Source organism: Artemia sp. Qi Xiang Cuo, chromosome 15 (assembly GCF_049724085.1).
Source record: "Artemia sp. Qi Xiang Cuo chromosome 15, ASM4972408v1, whole genome shotgun sequence".
Lineage (NCBI taxonomy): Eukaryota > Metazoa > Arthropoda > Branchiopoda > Anostraca > Artemiidae > Artemia > Artemia sp. Qi Xiang Cuo.
Window position 1 is genome coordinate 13,981,033 of NC_142808.1, and position 24,723 is coordinate 14,005,755.

A 24,723-nucleotide genomic window follows, 5' to 3' on the forward strand; every position below is an offset into this window, starting at 1 on the left:
AGGTCGTTAATTCCCTAAGCATTTATTTATGGTCTCAAATCATTTATATACCAAGGACAATGAAAAGGAATCTTTCTGTTTGAATTTGTTAAGTTGAAACTTACACAATAATATATAACTAAAAAAAAATACAAGAGAAATCGGGAATTCGACTCAATGAAAAAGACCTCCCATTTTTAGCTCTCCAGTTTTTGGTAGCAGTGGTGTCAGTTAAAGAAAAGAAACATTGGTGAAAAATAAGCTAAAAATCTAACGCACAAAAAAGCTTAAGAAGCTTCGGCTTTCTTATGAAGGTGCAACTGTCTTTGGAAATTTATAGATTGTTAATGTTTGAAATTTTTATAGACGAAGAGCGTTGTCGAATTTAAATAATTAGGTAAATAATATAATTATTATAATATAATTAATATAACATAATGATACACCTTAAATGGATCCAGGGGAAAAGAATGTTTGTGTTTTGTCATTAGTATTTTAAGATTTTCTGTAGTGCAGTCTATTTTGAAGTTACATGAATAACTCCTGCGTGACTTTTTGGGAGAGTGTAAAGAGAGAGGCTTCGAATAGACTGGGATGGAGGAGGAGCGTGCGTAGCTGTGATGGTCTCAGGCAACTTGTTTCTGCAGTGAGTTGTTAGTAGTTATAGTCAAGGCCGTACCCAGGGGGGGGGGGGGTAGAGGGTTTGACCCCCTCCCCCGAAATGTTTGTCTGATTCGTAAAAATGTAACAGAAATGGACATAAACAAATTTTGTATGCGTTTTTGATTTTTTTTTTGTGTAACCCCGCCCCCCCCCAAAAAAAAAAAAAAATTTTTTGAGTAAAACCCCCTCCGAAAAAAAAATCCTGGATACGGCCCTGGTTGTAGTGGAAACGCTTTTTCGGTTTTTACAGAGTAGTTTATTTGAAATATGACATGCGTTTATTCCAGGAATCTCAGCGATACCAACGGTTGTTAAGGGATGCCCATCCTGAACACTGGTTTCTTTCCGACTTGGACGCCAAGGACCGTGAGTTTGATCGCCTTTCCAGGATGTTCTCCCCTTCGGATCAGTCTTAATTCAATTACTGTTGCTTTTAGCTGGGTTTCTGGATTTTGTATTTAATTTTGTTTGAGTAAAAATAAATTGGAGTCTTCTTTGTTGATTTTTCTTTAATGACAATTTATTTTTTCTGATGATCATGCTTCATATGAGGGGATGTGTGTTTCTTTGCATTCCAAACTATTCAGTATCAATCAGGTTAGCAGTGGTGGTTCTGGGCTCTCTTGCGACCGGGATAAAATTTTGATTAGCCCCCCCCCCTCCTGTCTTTAAAAAATTTCCAAACAAAATTTTAGCAACATTTTCATTTATTAACAAAGTTTTGCATTTATCTAAATCTGACGTTTCTTACTTTAGCCTCTGCAAAATTATTAGTTATCTCGACATCCTGTAAAATACAAACAGGTTTGAATACAAAATATAAAAAAAACATTAAAATTTATTAAATTTGGTCTAATTTCTTTTTATTTTTAAGGAATGGTGATGAAGATATAGGAAAAAGGAAAATTTCGGATTCAATTTCCTTATACTTCCTGGCAGCTGCACCCTCTACTTTATCTGAAGAAAACTAAAATTACAAAATTATTATTATAACCGTTAGATTATTTATTTGAAATTTGCGCCCCTTAAATTTCTGCACCCATGACAAGTGCCCCCTTTGCCCTCCCCCCTAAAACCACCTCTGTCACAGTTTATATTATATGTAAGTGTCGGGAACTAGCCTGTTGTATGTGTAATACAACATTTTCCTGAAGTACAAAAGACATTAAGAAGGAATTCGGATTCAAATGGGTTAAGTTGAGACTTGCACAACCATATACGTCTTTAAAAATTAGGAAAACCTAAGAATTCAATTTTTAATGAAACCTCCACATACAGTTAGGTAGTTTTGCGCTTAGCGAGTGCCAAGTTTGAAAATATGGAACGTGCGTGAAAAATCAGCAAAAGATGAGCGAAAATATATCATGATGGAGCTCTAGAATTGTAACTTTGCTGATTACTGTGGCAAAAGACAAATACTGCTACACATCTTAGCTATGTGTTGATATGGATATTATTACCACTATTCAAGATTACAAACCAAATTATTAGTTAATTGACTTACCTACAAAAACATATTTTTAGAAAGAGTAATTATGCTATTCTATTCGTTTACATTTATCCCTTTAGTTGACTATTGACATACCAGTTGAATCCTTATTTTCATCTTATTTGAAAATGTTACCTTTATTACTTTCTTCTACGCATTCCCACTAGCCTATATTTGTTCAATAGTCCGACTGAACGTAATGGCTCTATCACCCTGTTGGGTGTTTACAGATAACCCTGATAACACAGATCACCCTGATGGGTATTACAAACGTGGTTAAGCTTGTTTGTAAACAAGAAAAGTTTTCGCTTGCCTCCATTCAAATTCAACTACGGCAACAACGGGGAGAATTTGCGCAACAAAAAATTCGTAATAGTTGTATAACAACTAAAAAGAAAAATTGCAGAAAATCCTGATATGAATAGACCGGTGGTTCCCAGCCGATTTTGGACCATGCTCCCTTTGTAATATTTAGATTTTGCAATTCAGAATTTTACGTGTGTTCACACAAAGAAAGCTTAAAAGGTCATTAACTTAGCATCTTTTTTTCGGGTCTCCCTCTATGCATATTTCATACTAATGAAATATATCATGAAAAATGTATATTTATTTCCTCTTAAAATGCATAGGAATGTGACGTCATTCACATAAAAAGTTTTTTTCACAATTAAGGCTCTAAAGTATAGTCAGGCGAAGGGTGCAAGTCCTGTTCATGACCCACCAAAATATTACCATGTCCCACAGGTGGGGCCGGCGCCCCACGTTGGGAATCACGGGAATTGACCCAAGATGGTGTTTGGGGTGAAAAAATTTTTTTTCAGTTTGATTTCCTTTGTACTTGAAGCTTAGAGGCAAGTGAGTATTTATCATAATAAAGATTACATCACGACTGGATCGCGTAGAAACTTTCAAGAAACTTCTTTTTCTTGGGGGGGGGGGGTAATGAAACTCAGAAATTGTTTTGTTTTCTTTCTACGCCTTTTATCTGACAGGCTCTTTAGCTCGTGTTTATGTATATGTAGTTGCCTTCCAACGCTGCCCAATACAGGGGCGTAATTTGCAAATGAGACAGGAGGGGCAACTGCCCCCTAGATCTCATGTGCCCCCCCCCCTCCCATGCTGAAATTTAGCGTCTCCAAAAATCTTGTCAAAACTAAGATAGGCCAACATGATTCAAGCATTCACAGAAACAGATCAGTTATCTTTCGTATACCTTTGCTTTTATAGTACTATATGGCTGATTTTTCATTTTCTTCTGTCATTTTCACTTGATTTGGGAAAATTGGGACAAACTTTGCCCCCCCCCCAGGATTTTGACAAAATTACGCCACTGGTCATGAAGAGTAAGTCCATAATTTAGCTACTAAAATGCGTAATTTATTCTTCTGCGAAAAATACATTTAATAAGGAAAGCTTGGTTAGTATTTCCTTATTCTATTGAATTTGGCTCTAAATGTTTACTATTTGCAAAATATATTCCTTGGAAAGCTAGGTATAACACCCAGTATCATGTTTGAGTAAAATACAATGAGGTAATATATTGAACAACCTAATGGGTCATCTAATTTTGTTTTAAGAATTTAGTCTTTTAACTATATTATTCATTTAATTATGTAGCCTACTGGGTTTCAACAAAATACATATCCTATTCAATGTTATTGCTTACAGCATTTCTTCTTTTCAAAAATCCTCTATGACCGTTAAAAAGTGGCTGTTAAATAGTGGAAGGCATTTCATTAGCACAAACTCCTCCATCGAAAATAAATTATCAAATTCAAAAGAAATTGTTACAGCTTTATTTATATAAAGCTGTACCCTGCAGAAAACTTCCAACGAAAAATTATCCCTTTCTTAATAATAACGAACGCTTTATCAATATTTGACTCCCCCCCCCCGTCCGAAAAATCCTCCCCCTGCGGATAACTCACCAGAGGCACAGTTAGTACACTTTTTGACTATTTTGAACAAATGATTTTTTTTTCAAAATTTCAATCAATGTTGGGGAGGGGGCTTCTATATATGGTAAGTGGGGAAGGGGCTTGCTGCCCTCTGAATATTTTCAAACCTGTTCAATATCCTCTTAAAATTTCCAAAAATTGTCGGAAATTCTGTGTTTTGATTTTGTTCAAACATCAAAATTTTGTTGGAGGACAAACTTCTCCATCGAAAATAAATTATCAAATTAAAAAGAAATCGTTACAGCTTTATTTATATATATTATATATATTTACATATATTGTGTTATCATGTTGGTCTTGTGTTATGTATCTAGTAGTTTTAACTAAGCTATTCACCACCATTTTTCAAAATGTAGTGAAGTCGATGGTAATCCCGCTTCTTTTACCCATGATTCAACAGTATCTGTCATACTTCTTGGTCCACAAAAATAAATTGCTGTCTCTTCATGACAGCTGTTAGCTAATGAGGATTCAAGATCATGATACGTCATACGACTGGTTTTGTTTGGTTCTTTAGTTATGTAATAGTGAATTTCTAAGGGGATTTTATTTTTCATCACTTGATGCCTATTTGTGAACAGAAGCTCGTTTTCACTTTGTGCGCTTTGATGGAGCACAATTTTGTTTAAGTTGATGTCTTCAGCATCTAGGCAGTATTCCAAGATTGATTGAAGTGGATTAATTCCCACGCCGCCTGCAATTAAGATGAGGTTCTTTACTTTTTCTTTCTCTTTGTGATCGAAGTAAAAATTGCCACCGACACGAATCTGGACGGCATCACCACTTTTACAACGCTCATGTACCCATGCTGCTGGGATAGAGTTCGATCTTTTCACGGCGAGTTGTAGCAGTCTCTTTTCATTAAGAAGCTGTGGGCTGGAAATCATCGAAAACCCACCAACTTGGAAGACATTGGGGATGAAAAAATCAACCCAGTTTCCTGCTTTGAATGAAAGTTCCGGATTTTTGATATACAAGGTTAGCTCTTTGACAGTAGGTGAAATATTAAGAACTTCTTTCACTTCTGCGTCTGCTAAAACATTTTTCCTGGTCGCTGCTTTTGTTATGTTGAGGTGAGTCTTGTTGTGTATGGTGGACATGAAGCATCGAATCAGAGCTGGATACTGCATTTATTCCACTTGAAATACCGATTTATTCCACCTGAAATATAGAGAGCACGGTAAAAATAAGAACTATATTGATTTTTGTTTCAAGTATTACTAATTTTAGGTATTCTTGTAAACTCTATAAAAGCCAATATCAATAGCTTTATGTAGCCTATACTAATTGGCTATATTAATAGCCCAAATATAATTTGCTTTATATAGCCAATATAAACAGCCAAATGGCATGGGCAAATCAGACGATCGTAAACCTATTTAACGCACTCATTTAGCCTACAGGGACGGATCTAGGGTTGGGGCAAGAGAAGAGCCTACCCCAGGCGCTGATTTGTAGGGGGCGCCAGCTTGTAATGCACTGTTTGATCTGATCAATTATAACTCAAAACATAATTTCCCAGCTCTAGAACGCGCCAACGTCTGTCATGAAGATGTGTTTAACTATGCCTGTGTCAGTTCCTTTTAAGAAAGAATCCTTAGCAAATTAAAGTTGATTAAAAAATATATATAAAATAGGACGACCGAGAAGCAGTTGACAAACTTGAGTATAATCCGCATCAGGAGCGGATCCAGGTTTTTTTTAGGGGGGGGAACAGGTTGATCCGATAAACTTGCGTTAGGAGGAAGTTTAATTAGCGCAAATTTGCGTTAATTAAGTAAATTGCACTACTTTAGACTATGTTACGGGGCACGCGTCCCCTCGCCCCCCTGGCTCCATTACTGATCCACATAGAACAAGATGTGGCTTCGAAGCTATCATACAAATACATGATAAAGATATTTGCTTCGAGAAAAGCACGTCAAATTAAGTTTTAATCTACATAATAAGATCGATTGTATATAATTTAAATTGTATATGTGGTGTATCACCAATAAACTATTGTTACGTGAAATCTTAGAGTTTTACTTGAACCTTATTGTACATGCAGAACTTGCAAAAAAAGTATATTAATGATAGTAAAACAATTAAATAAATATACAATTGATAAGTATATTCTTTAAAGAAGTCAATTAGCCATAATCAGAGATCCCTTCTTGCCCCGGACGCTGACAGGTCTAAATCCGTCCCTGTTAATTTACAAAATTCAATAATTTTATGCCATAAAGCTTCCTGAATTACCTCGAACCCATTGATTTTTTCGTTGCATTGCCTTTATAGTTCATTTAGATTCTTAGGCGTTTTCACCAAAAATCATAAGGTATATTTAAGAATTTGTGGAAACTAATAAGGTAGGAAATGATTCATTTTTCAAAAACAAAGCAACCACCACATTTAGCGTCACCCGCTGACATCGTAAAATTGATTTATTTATTTTTTTGAGGCTTTATATAAATATAAGATGTATTTTGTACATGAGACGCTCAAACATTTATTTTATTAGCAGATCTAAGGGAGGAAAAATAAGGACGTTTATGTATGATAATATATATATATATATATATATATATATATATATATATATATATATATATATATATATATATATATATATATATATATATATATATATATATATATATATATATATATATATATATATATATATATATATATATAGTGAGAGGTAGATAAAAACATCTTGTCACGAAGACACAATAGATCTATTTTATGAATTTTTTTAAGGTGAACACACAGCTCAACTACCATCAATTCAACCACCATAACTCGACCACCAAACAACTCAACTCAACCAACCTAAGCTCAACCACTAAACAACTCAACTCAACCAACCTAAGCTCAACCACTAAACAACTCAACCACAAACTCGTGTACCAAAAAATTCGTATTGAAACAGGCTTTTCAAGACCATTTCTCATCATGTCAAAAAAAAACGAGTCATTCATAAACCTTGGATTTGTTATCTACAGGTGCGACTATTGCGCGGCTGGGGCATTATTATCCGGCAAAATCATGAAAATGTAAAGGGATGCGCATTTTGAAGTTGTATGTGGCTATTTATTTTTCCATCGGAAAATGAATATTTTATTATCAAGAAAAACTAAGGAATTAGGACAAAAGATATTAAAACGACTTACTGTTGCACGAACGACATTAGAAAAAAATACGGAAAAGGAAATAAGAGAATTCTGATATCAAATTTATGTCAGATAATTCATTATTCATCCCTTTATTGATAAATATCATATGACGGGAATTAACTCCAAAAACAGTTCCATGGTAACGAAAGAAAACAAACAGGGAGAAACATAGATTCATAGGAGTAAATAGCATAAGAAAGGAGATTGCAGCCAAAGTTTTTTTTTACAAAAAACTTTAAAAAACTCATCAAAATTTGTTTATATTCATTTTTGTTACGTTTTTAATTATCGCGCGAAAATTTCAGGGGGGGGTCCCCCCCCCCCCCCTTGGATACGGCCTTGCTTGTTTCTATATTTCAAGAAATATTTTACGATCACTGGAATTGGAGAACAAGAGGTTTTCGCCAACATAAAACAAATCTAACCATAGTCTATCCCCCCCCCAAAAAAAAACAATAACAACAAACAAACAAATAATACAAAACAACAATAAACTTTTGTAAATCAATAGAAAAAAAAATAATCACATTATCAAATTTGAAATTAAATCCAATTAAATATAAAGTTCATATAAAATGCTTATAGCCATGTTTCTGAGCCTACCTTGGCCCAAGGATAAACACAAAGAAAAACGAAAGTTGTTGACCTGAAAGTTACAACAGACAATCAGCTCATCCCCTATGGTCCCCACATGAAAAGGTTGACAGCCTTCTCTAACTGGGATCCGAGGCGGGTTCAAAACAAGGATTCGACCAAGGCGTCACCAGAAGAATATGCAGAACTCAAGCAGTCTTTGCCCATCTTCGCAAGTATCTCTTGGCTAGTTGAGAGATTAGATTAAGAACATAGATATGCGTTTATAAGCGGACAGTGTGGGCAGTTGTTAGCTCGTAGCTCACCAAGAGCTAAAAGGCGCGTTCTGGAAGCCTTGGACCACAGTTGCCTGCGTTCAATCTTACGCATCCACCTGTCAGATCTGATTTTGAACGATGGAACCTGCCGAGATTGTTGCAACATCAACAGAATATCAGGCACCATCAAGCTCAGCTGGCTTGGACACGCTTCCCGTCGCCCTGACGATTGTTTCATTAAAGAAATACCACGAGCTGAAGTCTTACTCGCATGGCTTGGAATGCTAGTTAAACAACATCCGGAGCCAAATGGAAGTTTTTGAAAATTTGGCCACAGATGGGATAAATGCTGGTTGAGGTTCGCTGAAGAATTGGCAAAAGACCGATCATCGTGGAAAGCCTTCATTTACAAGCTTTGTTTAGATATTGGGTGAGACGGAAACGCTTAGTCTTGCTGCAAGTACTGTTAAGTAAAGTAAATATAAAATAGAATCTTTAGTATATCGAATTTTTTCGATATTCTACCTACTAGTAGATGCCCAAAACAGGCTTCTGATGAAGCCCGTTTGTTCCCTGAATATGGAATAAGGAATAAGTGAAGATGAAAAAATGACGTGGGGTAATGAAAAGATTGATCAGGTGCACAGCTTCACCTACCTTTGCTGCATTATTAGTAAAGAAGTTGGGAGCAGTGAAGATGTTTAAAGCAGAATAGCTCAGGCTCAGGGTGTTTTTTCACAGTTAAAAAAGTTTGGAAGAATAGGAACATAGTCTGCAAACAAAGATTAGAATACTAAAAGCTAAAGTGATGACAGTGGTCAAATATGGCTTTGAAGCATGGGCGCTCCGAAAAGGGGATGAAGATTTGCTAGATGTTTTCCAGAGGAATTGCTTAAGGATTCTTCTGGCTACCCGGCTGACTGACCGTATTTCAAACAATAGGCTGTACGAAAAATGTGGTTCAATTCCGCTCTCTAGGACTACAATGAAAGAAAGGTTGAGGTGGCTAGGGTACGTTGTGCGGATGAAGGATGACAGATTTCCGAAGATTGTTCTTTTCGGCCAACCGTCTAGGGCTAAACAGAAAGCAGGTCGTCGTCGTCTGGGGTGGGAGGACGTCATAAAGAAAAAAAATAAAGGAAATGGGAACTTCGTGGGATGCTGTAAAAAGAGAGGCTTTGAATAGATTGGGATGGAGGAGGAGCTTGCGTAGCTGTGTTGGCCTCAGGCGGCTTGGTGCTGCGGTGAGTTGTTAGTAGTATTAGCAAAAAGGAAAATCCAAAATTTCCTTCGAAAATCCAATATATATATATATATATATATATATATATATATATATATATATATATATATATATATATATATATATATATATATATATATATATATATATATATATATATATATATATATATATATATATATTTCCAATATGTCAAGATCAGGGATAGTATTCAAAATGGGGGCCAATCATTTTCAAATCCTAGACCAGGGTTGCCACCGTTCGGGATTAATGTCGGTTCTCCGGGATTTTTTTTTGTAGTCTAGGATTTTTTTTTGTGTCCGTATTTTCAAATAATGATATCGAAATAATATTATTGTTGTGAATTTACTGTCAATTTCCAATATGTCAAGATCAGGGATAGTATTCAAAATGGGGGCCAATCATTTTCAAATCCTAGACCAGGGTTGCCACCGTCCGGGATTAATCCAGGTTCTCCGGGATTTTTTTTGCAGTCCAGGATTTTTTTGTGTCCGGGATTTTTTGTAAAAAACCCCGGATTTTTAGCTAAAAACCAGGATATTTTTTTATAAAAAAGAGATTTTCAACGATTTTGGCTGATAGTCTACTATTTTTTTCTGTACGACGGAATATTCTCTGTTTTGTTTGTTCCCTCTGGATTTGCGCTGGTGCAACGATTTTTTCGTTCGGGATTTGACTTTTGAAAATTTGACTCCAATGTAAGGATGAGCGGCGATTTCAAAACAAAAACAGCGAGGGTTTTCTTATCTTGTCATTGTAGTTCATTTTGCCCCGTGTAATACCTCGGGCAAAGTGAATCTAAGAAAAGGTAATTAAAAAGCGTACGGCATTATACTTATTTTTTCAAGATGATGCTTTTGTAAGACGAATTATGATCCTACTGTCCATCTCTTGATTTGTGAGAATTTTTCTAAACAGAAATCTTAGTACGGTAAACGTAAAAGAGGGACGTAGAGCCAGAACAAAAGACCGCTTTTACCACTTCTCAAATCATGATGAGTATTAATAAATCGAGGATATTTATTTTCTGGAAAAATGGGACAGAAATTTTGAAATCTAAAGAGGTCTCCCATCTTATTTTTATATCTTCTGGACAGGAAGAATCAGAGGGTCGGAAAAGAGAAAAATGGAACGGAAGTGGTAGTGTGGACAGATTTTTTGGAAAAACACCAGAAGAAGGAGACGATTAGACACGATAAGTGATAAATAAAAATAGTTGTCTAAGATTGTTTTGAATAGAAAAAAGGTAAATTGTCTAACTGAGGCTCTAAATTTGTTTTCTATAGGTTTTGGCTAAGAAAAACGGATTTGATGGGGATAGCGCCGATAAATTTGTACAGATATCTTCTAAAAAAACCACCAAGTTTTTGAAAAAACAACCTAGTCGACTATTCCTTTTTCCAGATTTCCGTCCCATTTTCCAGAAATTGGATAGTCCGGACGCACCATATGGCTGCGAAGCTTGACTTCAATTCTTGGGCGGGAAATTCAAATAACGATGAAACGTGGATGCTTCGACAAGTTTTCTCGGAGCTTTGGGAATTGCTTTGGCCTAAAATATTTGTCGTAAACCCTACTAATCCACCAGAACATTTTCACAGAAATAATACTAGGAATATTGATAATCAGTTGTTAGTTACAACTAGAAACCACGTTTCACCGTGCTTTGAATTACGCGTTTTGATTTTTACGTCAACACTGCGCAGCCCTATGTTGTATAGACTAAAAACCGTGTTCCGGGATTTTCTTAGAAGAAAAATCGGAATTTTATTTTTGAGCTGGTGGCAACCCTGTCCTATGCATGTTTTTGCAAGAGACGAGCGCTCGTAACGTTTTGAAAGTGTTTTACACAAAAACAACTAGAAGAAACATAACGATATTGATTTGAATCCAGTCGTTGTTGATCTCGTTGCCATTAGAGAAACTTTGCAAATCCGATTAATTGTGCAATCGATAATACTCTTAGTAATAAGATTTGGTTTAGTAATTAATTAGTAATTAGTTATTAGCAAATAAATTTGGTTTAAAAATTAATTAGTAATTAGTTATTAGTAATTAGATTTGGTTTAGTAATTAATTAGTAATTAATAATTAGTTAATAGTTAATTAGATTTAGAATCCGGTAAGCACGCGAGAAGTGAAATTTCGTTAATGCTAATGAAATAAAACAAAATAGGATGAAAATATAATAGTTTATGAACAAATTTGGGCTATATATTTGCACATTAGGGAGTGGGGGTAAAAAATGACATAGATTAAATACGTAACCTAGCCTAGGTACCTTTTATTGCCCCTTCAACACCAAAAAACTAAAGTTTAAATCTTCGTCACGGAGTGAGCAATACCTCACTAACCCTCGATAACCTGTTTTTCATACAGCATCTTTGATATTTCGATGAAGTCTCTCTCGTGTGCTTACCGGATTCTAAACAAGTACCTTAGATTTTAATACAGTCAGAGAACTGGGCTTTCTTTGACATAAATCAAAACTCAACATCCTGTATAAATTTATAATCCGAGATTCTTACAGAAATTGGACGCTAGTTCAATAGATGAAACTAACGTAATTAAATGTAGACAGTAATGCAGCATTTTTTTTTTTTTGGGGGGGGGGGGTAAATTTGAGAAAATATAAAACAGATGAATTACAAAAACTGGAGAATATGGGGTAACGTATCCCCTGTTTTCCAATGCTTTGAAATTTGCGTTTTGAATATCGCTGGCCTATTTGTTTTTTTATTTTATTTTAAGGAGCATGCAAAATGTTTCCAGGGGGGAAGCAAAATGTTTCCAGGGGGGAGGGCTAAGATTTAAAAATATAATTTGGCCATATGTTTCCGAAAATAACCAGAACTGAGGTGCTATAGACCTTTATAAAATACTATCGCATCACGAAACAAGGGCCATGAGGAGGCGTTGGGCCCCCCCCCCCCCCGAAAAAAATGACTCGACGGAAGTTCAAGAAATTCCGGCCTAAGAATAAGAATTTAGCCATCCTAGCCTCCCCTTCTCCCTTCTAAATTGAAATTACTCCTAGCACTCAGGCCCATTTGCAAAACACAACGAAGCACTTAATTGTTGCAGCTTGAGCAGAACATCAAAATTTTAAGCTTGTAGAAAGTAGTTGTGTTTTCGCTTAATTAAATAAAAAACAAGTTTTTTCAATTGAAAGTAAGGAACAACACTAAAATTTCAAACTAACGGAAATAATTCCTCAATATCATACTCTTTACACTATTTTTTTTAGTGCTTAAGAAAATTTCTTTATCCCAATTAAACAGCCCTTGTGTTTCAGGAGTCGTTCTTAAAGAAGTGGGATAAAAAGTCAAACAGTGCCGTAAAGAGCGAGAAATTGGGGTGGGGGCAGCCTACTTTATATACGAAATAATTTATGTTTTTTATGTTTAAATGTTCCTCCTTACGTTCAGTTGAAAAACTTGTTTTTTTTAGTTTATTTTCGGATTATTCTTCAAACAATTCGGGGAAATCTGCCTCCCCCTCTGTGGAAAATGCCCCCACGAAAAATCCCTCTTTCTTAAAATCCCCCTCCCCCCGGAAAATTTGTCCCGGGTAATTCCAAGCTCGCTGAAAATTCCCCCCCCCCCAAATTCTTACTTTCGTTTGAAAAATTTGTTTTTCATTTAATTTAGATTGTTTTTCAAATCATATCGGAAATCCCCAACCCTCTTTCCGTGCCACCATTCTTCTTCCTTCCCCGGAAATCCCTCTCCCCAAATGGAAAAATTCCACCGTTGAAAATTCTCTAATGGAGAATTTCTCCTGCAGAAAATCCCCCCCCACGCAAAAATCCCTTGAGGAAATTCCCTTCCCCCAGAAAATTTCCCCCGAAACATCTCAACATAAAATACGAAACATTGAGTCGCCAAATAGAAAGTGATGCAAATAAAAAAAATATTAAAATACAAGAAAATACAAGAAGTAATACAAGAAAAAACCTTTGTATTTTCCAATAACAAATACTATATGTGGCCGTCAAATCTTTTTGGTCGTTTAGAAAGGGCACCAGAAAGTTCAATGTCTGTTTGAACGATCCCTCTGTTGATCTCCTAGGATCATTGGTTCAACCGTCAGACGGGTATGAAAAGGTCGTATCTCCATAATTATAAATTTGCAGAAGAGCAAAAAACCTCACAAATTTTTTATTTCCCCTCCGATAACCAAAAAACTTGATTTTACAAATCAATCCATTTTTTTTACGGTTATCGGAGGGGAAATAAAAGAGTTATGAGGTTTTTTTCTGCTCTTCTGAAAAATTACAATTATGGAGATACGACCTTTTGATACCTGACTGACGCGATACGATCACGCCTGAAAAAAAAAACACAAAAAAACACGCATATGTGATCTTTCTTCTGGCAAAAAAATCCACAAAATAGACAGGAGCTTGAAACCTCTGGTATGGTATGGTATGGTATGGTATGGGTTCTCTGGTATGTTAAATCTGCCCGAATCAAGTGTAACCACAGATCTTTAGCCTACGAAAAATTCTTTAACATCACTTCATACACCAGCAGCAGACAATCCAAATCTTCATTGATTTCATCACTGCCTTCGATTCGGTCCATCGAGATGCCATTTGATTAGCAACAGGAGAAGACGGTGTCCCTGAAGATCCTCAGGCTATTGAAGGCATGCTATGATTTAACCCAGGCCCAAGTTAGAGTCGATGGTGAGCTTTCGGATTGCGTCCTTATTAAGGAGGTGTGCGTCAATGCTGCGTGCTCTCACCGACCTTATTCAACTTCGTCGTCTATTGGATTCTTATGGCCCTCGACAAGTACAAAGGTGTACGAGTGAGCCCGTCCTTCTCCATCATGAATAGCAAACAGAACACTCTCGACTGGGCCCCGAATAAGTCTACCGAAGACGAAAGCGGTGCGAAACGCTGGGACGGATGGTACCTCTGTGACCTTAAATGGTAGTCATAAACTCGGAGTCATACACTCAGCATGGAACGTCTTTCTGTAACTGAAGAACTGCCTTTGCAAGCGCAGCAAAATCTCACTACGCACAAAGTGCCAAGTCTACGAAGCCATGGTCTTCTTCTTTCTTTACGGGTGATAAACTTCGTCTCCAAAAGCAGTGGAATTTTCAAACAGGAACATATTTCATCACAAATGCCAACGATATGTACTTGGCATTCGCCTTTAGACAGAGTCTTAAACGACAAACTCAGGAGAAGATGTGGGAATCACCCACTTGTCTCTCATATTGTCAAAATTAGACATCTGAGATGGTTTGGTCACACCATACAGAGATCAGAAGGGTGTATAAGCAAAAAAATGCCTCAAATGCCTTCCAATACCAGCATGGAAGAAGAAAGTAGGAAGACTGGCTCGCAACAGTCAATTCCAACCTTGGCCCAACCTTGGACTTCCAAAAATTTGGGTGACGTTGGGATCATCACTGGCTTGAGGTAATGGAGCCTGTCACCCTCGAGCGAACAATCAAATATACTTGACCCTACTAGGGTAAAAATATTTGACCTTAGAAGTCGGACTTAAGGTTTTATAAAAAAAAATAAAATACATGATGATAACCATAAGCGCTCGAACCATTTCGCGTCAGATTCGAGCACACAGCACAAAAAATGAATACTTAGGGATCCTGTAGACCCCTTTCAAGTATTTGATCATTGGAGCCAAACCGTCCAAGAAGTTTTTAAGGTTGTATATGATTCCAATTTCTAGTCCATTGTCAGATTTGTATCAGTTTGATTTGCAGAATTTTTGGTGTAGTACGATGAGTTAGGCTGTATGGAAAGATTCTAGATTTTCCGCTCATTGAATTGTTTCAAAGAAGGTTAAAGATAACTGCTTATATACTATCTTAATTAAGATTTGCAGTCTCAATTCATTTTTTTTTAAATTAAATTCTATGAAAGACTTACCTTTTTTTGTCGAATATTTCTGAGTTCGTACTCTTACTTTTTGAAGAGCTACTGCTCAAAGTTTAGTCTAATCCGGCTAAATAACCTGTAAGAATAAATTTGTTGTCAAATTTCAAGAAATATTTTCAACAATTTCAAAAACCAAAAACTGCATAACTGCATGCTGAGGGCAAGGCCATACCCAGGGGAGGGGGGTTGACCCACCCAAAATGTTTGTCTGACTCATAAAAACGTAACAAAAATTGGATATAAACAAATTTTTTACGCGTTTTTTTAGTTTTCTTGTGTGTAAATACCGCACCCCCCCCCCCCCCCAAAAAAAAAACCTTGCGCAAAACACCCCTAAAAAAATCCTGGATACGGTCTTAGCTGAGGGCATTTCCATTAAAAATTGAATTCCCAGTTTTCCCAATTTTTCAAATTATATATGGCTATATAAGTTTCCATTCACTTAACTGATTCAAACATGAGATTCCATAGTTACTGAGTCATAGTTACAATTCGGATCACGCGTCCACATTTTGTTCCCGGTATGAGCATTCCCGGAATATGATATTTAGAATCGAGTGCAAAAAATAAACTTATATATTTTAATTTATTTTCTTTTTTTATCTTTATTCATTTAATGATTATTTTTTTTAATAAAAAAATATTCAAGAAATATTTTAACCCTTTCAGTCACGAATTTTAGCCTGGAAGGTCAAAATTATGAGAGTAGCGAAAGTCAACCATGTGATGGATAAGTACTTACCAGGAATTTTTTCAGATTTTTTTCTGAACGTCTTCTTTCTTTTCCACCATGTACTTGAGCAAGGACAGTGTGACCAAATTTATTCAAATACAGTATAAAACCAATGAAAAACTGAGACTTCAAATATAGTACAAAAACGAGAAACTGAATTGACAATGATCCTTTTACGTTTCTTTAGGTTTGTGAAACTGTGCGAAACAGTTTCGCGATTCTTCCAGGCAAAGTGGGACGTTGCACTTGGTACACATGAACCTAGTCTTCATGATACAGGGGGCATTTTTACACCTGTTTTGGGCGGCAAATTTTTCTGGCCAATGAGCAAAGGAATCTTTCTTCACGGCGGAGCAGGGCCTACGAAATTTGAGTTTTCGTTTCCTACGATTTTCGGCAACCGAGTCTTCTTCATCACTCTCCTCCTCTTCGCTTGAAGGAAGAGATCTGGGTCGGCCTCTTCTTCTAGGAGTGTCTTCAGACATAATGAGAGTCTCTGCTATGTCGAGTCGGAAGGTGAACGAATCGACAATGTTCTTTTGTCTCATATTCTGTGCCTTGCAAATCTCGACATATTCAAGCCAACTGTTGACTACAGCAAGATCGATCAAATGGAATACGAGTCTCAAAGTCCATTTTTTTGATCGAATGAGGGTCCTATAGTAGGATACCATCTGGTCAAGCTTATCAACCCCACCCATACTCAGGTTATAAGCCGCAATAGCTTCCGGCTGCGTCACTTGTACCTCTGTCTTCGTTTTCTTACACCACTTCATCACGTTTTTTACGTTGCCGCTTCCAATCATGTTAGAAGCGACTATCACCGATCTACAGTCCATCCACTTGATCAGACATACTTCTCCACTCACTAGCTCGTGGAACGCCCCCTTCCTTTCTTTTTCAGAGACGTATCAGATTCCAACTTTGCGCCAAGAACTCTATTCGCTCTGATCGTGCCGGTGCCATACATACTTTTCCGTTCAAGCTCTTCAAGGAGCGGAATACTCGTAAAAAAGTTGTCAAAGAATATTTTCGTATGCGGGCGAAGCTGGACGCGACCAGCAAGAGCTAGTACCATTCCAGGTCCCAGTCCGAACTGCTTCTGCTCTTCCGTCAGGATAGTTTTCTTACCCTGGTAAACATCAAAAGTGAGTATGATGCCGTTACTGTTACAAAGCATAAAGATTTTTATGCCCCACGGTGTTGGCTTCCCCCGATATACTGTTTTATGTCCAATGCACCGGTGTACGGCACCATTTGCTCGTCGACTGATACATACTCAGAAGGTACGATGCTTTCTGTCTTTTTCAGGACCCGGTCTATAACCGGACGAACCTTCCATACGCGATCGGTGTTCTCCGGGTCTTTAGAGAGGATATCTACCAGATGAAACAAATTTCGGAGACGCGAAAACCTATTGAAGTTCATGGCGTCTGCTATTAGAGGTATCCGAGTCCGACTACCCCAGTACATGCGATACCTTGGGAATTTAAAAGCACTCATCGCTATATGAATACCTATGAACCTTCTTATTTCAGAGGCTGTTGTACCCAAACTTGAGCCGGTTTTCTGTACAGAATAAAGATTGGTCATCTCGGCGGCTAACTCATAAAATTCACTATCAAAATATTCTTTGAAGTAGTCTATAGACTCCTCGGGACCAAGTGGCGGCGGCGCCGGGTCGGCATTGTTGATAACTTTCGAGAAGATCGCATTCTTCCATACGAGTCTGCGTTTTCGATTTTTCGGAGGCGGGGGGAGGAGCGGCTCATCATCCTCAACTTCCGATAATGAATCTTCATCCGTATCGTGTGGCTGCGATAGATTTACTGACGCCCAATCTTCACCTTCGTCATCTGAGTTTGGTAGGTCCGATAACTCTGAAAGGTCTGAGTCGATCGCGTCCAAGACATTCAGTATGTCAGCGTGACAAACTCGACGTGGTCGATCATTGGATTGACCTGGAACAGAAGATAGTGAGTCGCTTTTCCAGAATAGCGACTTGACAGGAAAAATGTATCACGGATGTTTTCAAATAATACTACAAGAAGTATGTTACTCTGACTGTACCATATATGCTGCTATTGAAATAGAAAATTTAGTATCAAGTCACACTGTCCTTACCCAAGAACACGCTACTTCGAAAAAATCTGCGGCATCTATCCAACGCACTAGCGAGGTAAACTATTTTATAGATGGGGTAACTAACTGAAAAGGACAAATGAACCCCTTTTTTCGCGTATTTTCATGGTAAATCTGGTAAAAAAAATGCATGAAAACATACCTGGTAGATCCATTCTTTCGAGTACGGATGTGCAACAACTTCAAAATACTGCTAAAAATCAGAATTTAGCATCATCGGTTTGAAACTTCGCCAGTGTCTTTTCGCATTACTTATTATTATGGAGCGCATACTCGAGTATCGCTGCCACCTACAGGGTCCAAGAAGACCAAGCGAAGCTGTGATGTTCTCATGTGAGAACATGGTGACTGAAAGGGTTAAGATCCACTACAATAGGGAAGCACGAAAACATCGTCAACATAATACAAATCCGGCCCAGGTCTCTAGTAAAAAAGAAATCATTTATTAAAAAGTGAGACCAATTGGAGGGAGACAGGAGGGCACTTGTCCCCCTCCCTAGATCCCCCTTGATTTCGAAAGATGTCTTTTTTTGTATTTTCATTGAAAAACCAACAACAAAATTCCCCCCCCCCTAGATTTTGAAAATTAAATCCCCCCCCCCTCTCTCACACTTTGTCTAATTGACGTCACTGTTATTGAGGTTGGTATTAAATTCATTTAACTCTACAGTTGAATCTTTAAAATATTATTTTTGTTTTAAGGTAAAGAGGGACGGCTATCGCGCAAACTGCTTGAAAGGGTTCAAAAATTCAAAACAAACAACTAGGGATAGAAAACTGACTTCTCAAACCCATTGAAAGCCTAAATGTAATACAAACTTGGGTTCCGAATGTGTTACAGAAATTGTTGCCCAGAGATAACACAGATAAGGAGAAATACATGTTTTTACGTATTTTGTCAGATTTCACGCGTCTCATGATTTATTCGATTAAATATACATTATTAGATGTTATTATATTCATGAGATACTATATATTATTATATATATATATATATATATATATATATATATATATATATATATATATATATATATATATATATATATATATATAATATATATATATATATATATATATATATATATATATATATATATATATATATATATATATATATATATATTAGATATTTATTATTAGATATTATGAGATCCAGAATATTATTAGATATTAAATAAATTATTATATTAAATATATATAATTAGATAGGGAAGATGATTGCTCCAAAAATTGGACAACTTAAAGCTGTTATACCAGACAAAGATCAACGAAGTATCAACAAAGTATCCGGACAAAGATTGCCTTGTCGGCCCACCGTGTATGGCCAAACGAAAAGCAGGCCGTCCCCGAATGGGATGGGAGGATGTACTTAAGACAGATTTAAGTGAAATAGAAACTTTGTGGGAGAGTGTAAAGAGGGAGTCTTTGAATAGATTGGGACGGAGGAGGAGCATACGTAGCTGTGTTAGCCTCAGACGACTTGGTGCTGCAGTAAGTTGTTAGTAGTAATATCTTAGCCCCATTAAACTAGACCAAACCAAAAATAAAATAGCTTTATAAATCAAACTATATCACAAACTCACAAACTATATCACAAACTATCACAAACTATGAATCACAAACTATATTGACAGCTTTTTGCTTCTTCTAAATAATGTGTTTCCACTTTTGCCATTTGTGTTTTGAAAATACGATGGACAGATTTAAGATAAACAGTTTCGCATTTCTGCACCAGGATCTCAGGACAGAAAAAAAATGAATAAAGATAAAAAAAAGAAAAATATATAAAAATATGTTTAGAATAGACTAACTACTTAGCCTTCTTTGTTGCTCCTATCATCTAGCTAAAAATTCCAAATCTTGTGTAATTATATGGCATAGAAAATTATGAGTCAGGTTTTCTAGGTTACCATTATCATTCACTGCCCTTTGCTTTCCCTAATCATTTCAAAACTTACTTCTCGTTTATTACAACAATTCCATTAGTTAATGACACCATGCTATAAAACCACAAAGGAAAATCACACGCTCAAATAGTTATGGGCCTATTTACAATGAGAGTTTACTAATACTAAAATTCAGTTTTAGCTAATAGTAGTGATTAGATTGTACCGTTCATAAAGTTATGATATAAGCACTCGGCCCAATAGGAGTCGACACTAAAAAACGGGATTCTCATAACAATTGGTACATCTAAAGAATTGACTTTTTATGCTGATTCCAAATATAAAATTCATTCAAGTTTAATGATACCACTTAAAATCTACGAGCCAGAGAAAATTTGTCTGATGTTTGTAAAAGGGGAGAAGCACCCGTAAAAAGTCAAGTGATCTAAATGAAAATCAAACCATCAGATTCAGCATATCAGAGAACTCTACTATAGAGATCACGGATACGTGTTTATTTGATTGTTTGTTTTATTTTTTTTCCATGGATGATCGTATCGAATCAATGGTCCTAGAAGATCGGAGAGGGCTCATTTGAACTAAGATAAGAAGTCCTAGTGCCCTTTTTAAGTAGCAAAAAGTATTGGAGGCACCTAGCCCCCCTCCGACGCCATTTTTCCCCTAAAGACATCCGATCAAAATTTTGAACTAGTGATTTAATTCAGCATAGTTGAAAGGTCCAATAACTATGACTTCGGGAATCACAACAACCCCGGAGCGTCTGGGAAAAGGCTGTAAGTTACACAATTTGCCAATTGTTCAACTAATATGGTATTTGTTATTGAGAATACACAGAGTTTTTGTTGAGGGGATTTTCCCCAGGGAAGATTTTTTGTGGGGATGAAAGTTTCGGGGGAGTTTTCCAATTGAAATTTACACGGGAGGGTGATAAACAAATTATTCCATATGGGAGGGGGAACAAACGCAAATTATTCCATATGTGAGGGAGGCTATCATGGGCGCCCATAAGCTGAATTCCAGGGGGGGGCAAACCTCATCTAATTAGCACTTGTAATGCTATATAATAGAAATCTCAGAACAAAAATATGAAAATAAGGCAGCATCATTCAGCCAGGGGGGCGGGAGCCCCCAAGGCAACAATTAATCATGTATGAGAGGGCCAACAATTATTCCCCACCCATATACGGAATAGTTTCTGTTTGTTTTAAGCTTTAATGTTGCTCCTTTCTGTCAGTTAAAAAGAACTTCTTTTTTTTAAAAAAAGTTAAAAGTTAAAAAGTTAAAAAGTTAAAAAGAGAAGAACCCTTCTCTTTTCAATAACCACTTCCCTGTTCAGCTTTTGTTCGTTTCTTTTTTTTTTATAAATCTAAGAACTGGGTGAGCCATAAAAATATTAAAATAAACTGAATTTGAGTTCTGGCTTTAGCTGGACACAAGCTAAGTTTTCATTATGAATAGGTCTATAACCATGGTGAATACGGCACATTTAAGGGGTTTCCACTGTCTGTATCACATTTGAATGAATTTTTTATTACGAGCACGCCTCTAGTCATAGCTCCTGTACTATCAACCCTTCTTCTGATTTAAGATCCATACCTCCACTCTTGCCTCTTGTAAACAAACAGCTACATATTCCATAAACTCTTGGGTACAAACTGTAAGGTTCGTGCTATATATTTATAGCATTATTTTACACAAAATGAATCTTATATCTTATAGCATTGAATTTTACACAAAACATGAAACACAAGAACATGAACATGAACAAAGCACACAGAACATTGTCACTCACAGGACAAGGGGAGGGTTCGATTGAGCTCCCCACCCCCACCACCCCTAGAAGACAAAGATGTTAAAAAAATATAGCCTATACTAGTAGAAATGGGGGTCCAACTCATGACCCTCACCCCTGCTGCCACCTACAACTTTTTTACATAATTTATGCATGTTTTTATGGTTTTTTGTCAATGAGAATTTGAAAAACAGGAATTTTGTCACATTTATGTATGTTTTCTCGGATGGTTATGTGTGTTGGTCAAGTTATTTGATGTTTTTCATGGATTTTTAATGTTTTTTATCAGTGAGAATAAAAAAACAGGAACTTTGTCTCATTTATGGATTTCAACAGCAGTTAATTTCTGGTATATGGTTTTCTCACTGAAAATGAAAAAACAGGAATTTTGTCACATTTAAGGATGTCAACAGCAATTCATGTCTGTTTTATGGTTTTCTCAGTGAGAATGATAAAACAGGAACTTTCTCACTTGGAAAACCATAAACCACGTGGTCCTGTCACGAGTAGAACCTGTGAACTTGATTTACATAATCGCTAGGTGAAATTATTGATTCACGAAGGGGAGAATTAAGAAACATTAAGGCTTCTTTAATCTTAGATCTGAGGGATAAACATTCTTTAGGTCAGAGAGAAAAATTAATATTCTATTTTTAAATAGGGCTTCATTGATCTTTAGTGTCAGGAATTATAATTGACATCACTTGTTATCTTGGAATTATGCGGGAGTCTAAAGAGATAGAAATTCTATTTTAAATACGGCTTCACGGAGCTTTAAGTCGGAGAGATAAATTGATATTCTAGCGAAACCCTAATAGTTTAGCTAGGAAAATTTATGAGATGAAGAGATTAACGTAGGAAAGGGTTTCCTAGAAATTTGAAATGCGTTAGCGCAGAGATGCCAAACAAACGGAACACGCTGAAATTACGTTTAGGGTTTATTTGGGCGAAACCGTTTTATCCATTTTATGGGATTATTTCGGCGAAACAGTTAGAGACATTTTGAAAGAATATTTTAGGAAAGGTTTTAGAAGTGAATTTGAGGGTGAAACTCTGTGGTCGTTATAATACACAAGTTCCATTTGAACAGTGTTGTGAGGTCCTCTACCCCAACCCCAAAGGGTTCCGATCCCCCACCCCAACCCCGAAGGAAGCCCCCGGTACTCAAAGGTCCCCCAAGCTCCCATAGAGCCCCAACCCTCCAAACACCCTCCTCAGACCCTCAAAGGCCCTCCTCTGGTCCTCAAAGGGCCCCCCGGACCTCCAAAGGGCACCCCGGACCCCAAAGGCCCTTCCCCCGGTCCTCAAAGGTCCCCCGGTCCCCAAAGGCCCCCCAGGCTCCCAAAGGACTCCCAAGACCCTCAACGGCCCACCCCGGGGCCCCCAAAGGCCCATCGAGCTCTCAAAAGACCACCGGGGTCCCAAAGACCTTCACCCGGTCTCCAAATGCCCCCCAGGCTCTCAACCAGCCCCCAGGACCCCCAAAGGCCCCCCACCGGTCCCCAAAGGTCCCCCAGGCTCCCAAAGGGCACCCCCTCCCTCCCTCTCCCCCTCCTCACAACCCCCCTCCCCCTCCCCCCAATCCCCCTCCCCTCCCCTCCCCTCCCCTCCCCTCCCCTCCCCCCTCCCCATTTTTTTAATATTTTTTGTGCATTGAGACACAGAAGGGCACCCTCCCCCAAGGGTCCCCCAAACACCCTCCCTGGGCCCCCCAAAGAGTGCCCTCTCCCTTTTTTTAAATACTTTTTTATGGCTTTATTATATCTTTTCTGAACAAGTTCCATTAATAATGTCATTCCTAAACCCATTTTCCAACCTCAAAGAGTCCCCTCCCCAATTCGTAAATACTTTCTTTAATTTTTTAACATGGTATATTTTTTTTACTTTTTACCTATCTTAAAATGATATAAAATATGCTTACGGCTCTACCAGTCATACTCTGTGCTTGTTCATGGACACGACGCGGCTTTTCCACTGGTACTCTATGGCAGGTTATCGACACTACCGAGTTTATTGCATGCATTAAATCAGTATTTTTTACGCAGTGGAAGGATCAACACACAATTCATATCAGTAAAAAGTGAAGATGAATTATTCGACGAAAGTATGTGCACATGAAAAAATCATTGTCGTGTTGAACGCTGACAAGGAGAAATACCTGAACTATGAAACGAGTGCAAGTGGAGATCTTATTGGCAATGCATGCATACGTTGTCATGCCAGTGAGGAGTTAAATTCCTTTGGTGTACCCAAGAATTTCCATCATGTAAGTGGTGGATATGCGAGAGTAACATTACCAGAGAAATTAGTAGTCAAAGAGAATGCCAACTTAAAAATAATAGTTGATGAAGAGGGACAACTTCTAGCTAATGGTTCTGGTAGCATGTTAGCCGTTGATAGATCTTATCGCAATTCTTCCGGTGTTAGCATTCGAATGAAAGCAAAGCGAAAAAGAAGACATGCATACAGCTGCATCAACATCATAAATCATATCATGTCAATGTGCCAAAACTGCTATCTATGTAAAAATAATGTGGCAATAGACTGTGAAATCACAGGCAGAATAAAAAGGACATTAGCAGACAATATCATCAATGAATATAAAGATGAATTGACGGAAAGTGACGCGCAAGTGTACTAATAATGTATAATAATGTATTTAATATATTTTTATATCAATATTCTACATGTCCTTATTTCATTAAAAATATCTTATGCATTATTTTGTTAAGTGTTCATTATTTTTAGGGTATGCTAGAATGTCAAACGTTCAGAATATCTATTAAAAAGGTCAGAGATGTAAGAAAAATAATTTTAGAGATAATGATACTACTAGCAGGCTCAATTTTTCATAGAATATA

The 24,723-nt window shown here is 37.1% G+C and overlaps 2 protein-coding genes across 2 annotated transcripts in view; one reads left to right on the plus strand and one right to left on the minus strand.

The window, feature by feature from the left end:
- Positions 1-1,144, plus strand: part of epsilonCOP (coatomer subunit epsilon) — a 35,198-nt gene extending 34,054 nt beyond the window's left edge. The window contains exon 6 of the mRNA XM_089100917.1: positions 930-1,144. Coding sequence (XP_088957043.1) covers positions 930-1,058 — 129 coding nt within the window. The 3' untranslated portion in view covers positions 1,059-1,144. The remainder of the gene's footprint in view (positions 1-929) is intronic.
- A 3,177-nt stretch (positions 1,145-4,321) lies between these two features.
- Positions 4,322-23,928, minus strand: LOC148943357 (oxidoreductase NAD-binding domain-containing protein 1-like). Its single transcript, XM_089101500.1, has 3 exons — positions 23,784-23,928; positions 15,277-15,361; positions 4,322-5,250 (listed from the first exon to the last, which is right to left on the minus strand). The coding sequence occupies exon 3, from the start codon at positions 5,217-5,219 to the stop codon at positions 4,422-4,424; it is 798 nt and encodes a 265-aa protein (XP_088957626.1). The 5' UTR covers positions 5,220-5,250; positions 15,277-15,361; positions 23,784-23,928; the 3' UTR covers positions 4,322-4,421.
- Between the last annotated feature and the right edge of the window lie 795 nt (positions 23,929-24,723).